The following is a 2,058-nucleotide window of genomic DNA, read 5'->3' as shown; positions in this document are numbered from 1 at the left end:
CGCCATTATCTTTTTATTAGACTTTTATTCTTGGAAACACATTCAATACATAAAGAAAAACACAAACTGTCATTGAATCTCATGAACCAAGAAACCATTGTTTTAAAACAAACATATTTAATCATATGAACTAGTTAAGAACAAACATTCATACTGTGCAAGGAACACACTTTAAACTTAAAATGACATGACTGAAATTATGAAAAATAAATAAATTATGTAGAAATCAGTACACACAAGATACATAAACACAAATATTTTGTGTGATATTTTCTAGGGACATACAAACTGTTAATAGTCTATTTAAAACAGTGAACCATGAATATGTATAATATGAATATCTGCTGATATTTCCTACTAAATAATTTGTTGCAAAGGTTGCAACTGAATTACTTCTCTCCTTTATGAATCCTTACATCTCGTACAATAGGACTGAATCTTACATCCTTTACCACACCCCATCAACTTAATGGTTTCTCTCCTGTATGACCCCTCATATGTCTATTTAGATTGCCCTTTGTGTAAAATCTTCTATCACACTTAGAGCAACTAAATGGTTTATCTCCTGTATGACTCATCATATGTGTATTTAGATTGTTCTTTTGGTTAAATCTTTTACCACACTCAGAGCAACTGAATGGTTTCTCTCCTGTATGAGTCATCATATGTGTATTTAGACTGTTCCTATGGCTAAATCTTTCACCACACTCAGAGCAACTAAACGGTTTCTCTCCTGTATGAATCCTCATGTGTGAATTTAGACTGCTCTTTTTGGTACATCTTTTACCACACTCAGAGCAACTAAAGGGTTTCTCTCCTGTATGAATCCTCATATGTGAATTTAGATTGGTCCTTTTGTTAAATCTTTTACCACACTCAGAGCAACCAAACGGTTTCTCTCCTGTATGAATCCTCATATGTATATTTAAAGGGCCCCTTTCGTTAAATCTTTTACCACACTCACAGCAACTAAACGGTTTCTCTCCTGTATGAAGCCTCATGTGTGTATTTAGATGGCCCCTGTGGTTAAATATTTTACCACACTCAGAGCAACTAAACAATTTTTTTTCTGTCTTACATCCCATTTTAATTAGAGGCTGTTTGTTATTTCTTGTATTTAAACCAATCTGAGGTTCCCTGGTCTCCATCCAATCAGCCTCACTCTCTTCAGTCTCAGAAGAGTCTTCAGTCTTGTCCTCAGTACCTTGTTGTAAATGTCCATCAGGACCTAAGTTCCTGGCTGGTTCTGGTGCTCCACAGTCCGCTCTGGTCTCCTTCGTCTCATTCGGATGAAGCTTTGACGATTTAAGGTTCTCTTCATCTTCTTCACTCTTCAAAGCGACAGGAGTCAATGTGAACTTGATGTCAGCCTCCTCCAGTCCTTGAAGCTGCTGTCCATCCTGATCAATCCACGGTTCCTCCTGTTCCTCTTTAATGTGGGGGGGCTCTGGGTCCTCCTGGTCCACAAGGGGGCTCCACTGCTGCTGCTCAGGGGGAACCTCTTCTTTATTCACCATCAGTTGCTGGACGTCTGCAGGACACACTGAAACACAAACACACACATTTATCCTTTCAGAGTTTCCTGGTGTTTTGAAAAACTTGTGTTGTGTCGCTTAATGACATCTATTCTGAAAACAAAAGGTTTCTGGTAAAAAAAAAGCCTAAATAAACCAATAAGGTCACTAACAGAGGAGAACAGGGCGAGGGGAAGTTAGTTAGTTGGTTAAGCTGCTTTCAGACCTGTGGGTAAAACTCAGAGAAATGTGTCCAGACTTTCTGTTTCAGACATGAGCAACACAGCAGCAGGCTTTCTGCACAGATTAGTTCACAACAGCATCAAATCCTCCTCATTCTTCAGGTGAGAGGTGGAGCAGCAGACAGAGACAGGAAGTGACGTATTAACTCCGCTGCTCGAGCTGATGCTAGCCAACATTAGCGGTTCCTCTACGGCAATGGTTCTCAAATGGGGGTATGCGTACTCCCGGGGGTACTTAAAGGTACTGCAGGGGGTACGTGAGATTTTTTTATTATTAATTAGCGTCCATTCAAAAATCCTTT

At 39.4% G+C, this 2,058-nt stretch overlaps 1 protein-coding gene across 1 annotated transcript; it reads right to left on the bottom strand.

Annotated features, from left to right (window-relative positions):
* Nucleotides 1-272: 272 nt before the first annotated feature.
* On the bottom strand, nucleotides 273-1,424 carry LOC133001999 (gastrula zinc finger protein XlCGF49.1-like). The gene has a single exon (XM_061071726.1). The coding sequence runs from the start codon at nucleotides 1,146-1,148 to the stop codon at nucleotides 462-464; it is 687 nt and encodes a 228-aa protein (XP_060927709.1). The 5' UTR covers nucleotides 1,149-1,424; the 3' UTR covers nucleotides 273-461.
* Between the last annotated feature and the right edge of the window lie 634 nt (nucleotides 1,425-2,058).

Source organism: Limanda limanda, chromosome 5 (assembly GCF_963576545.1).
Source record: "Limanda limanda chromosome 5, fLimLim1.1, whole genome shotgun sequence".
In the NCBI taxonomy this organism is placed as follows: domain Eukaryota; kingdom Metazoa; phylum Chordata; class Actinopteri; order Pleuronectiformes; family Pleuronectidae; genus Limanda; species Limanda limanda.
The sequence above is the reverse complement of the archived record's forward strand: the minus strand, read 5'-3'. Positions and strand labels throughout refer to the sequence as shown.

Excerpts from the sequence above, each read along its gene's own strand:
- LOC133001999 (XM_061071726.1), bottom strand. The coding sequence starts at position 1,148 with ATGGAGACCAGGGAACCTCAGATTGGTTTAAATACAAGAAATAACAAA.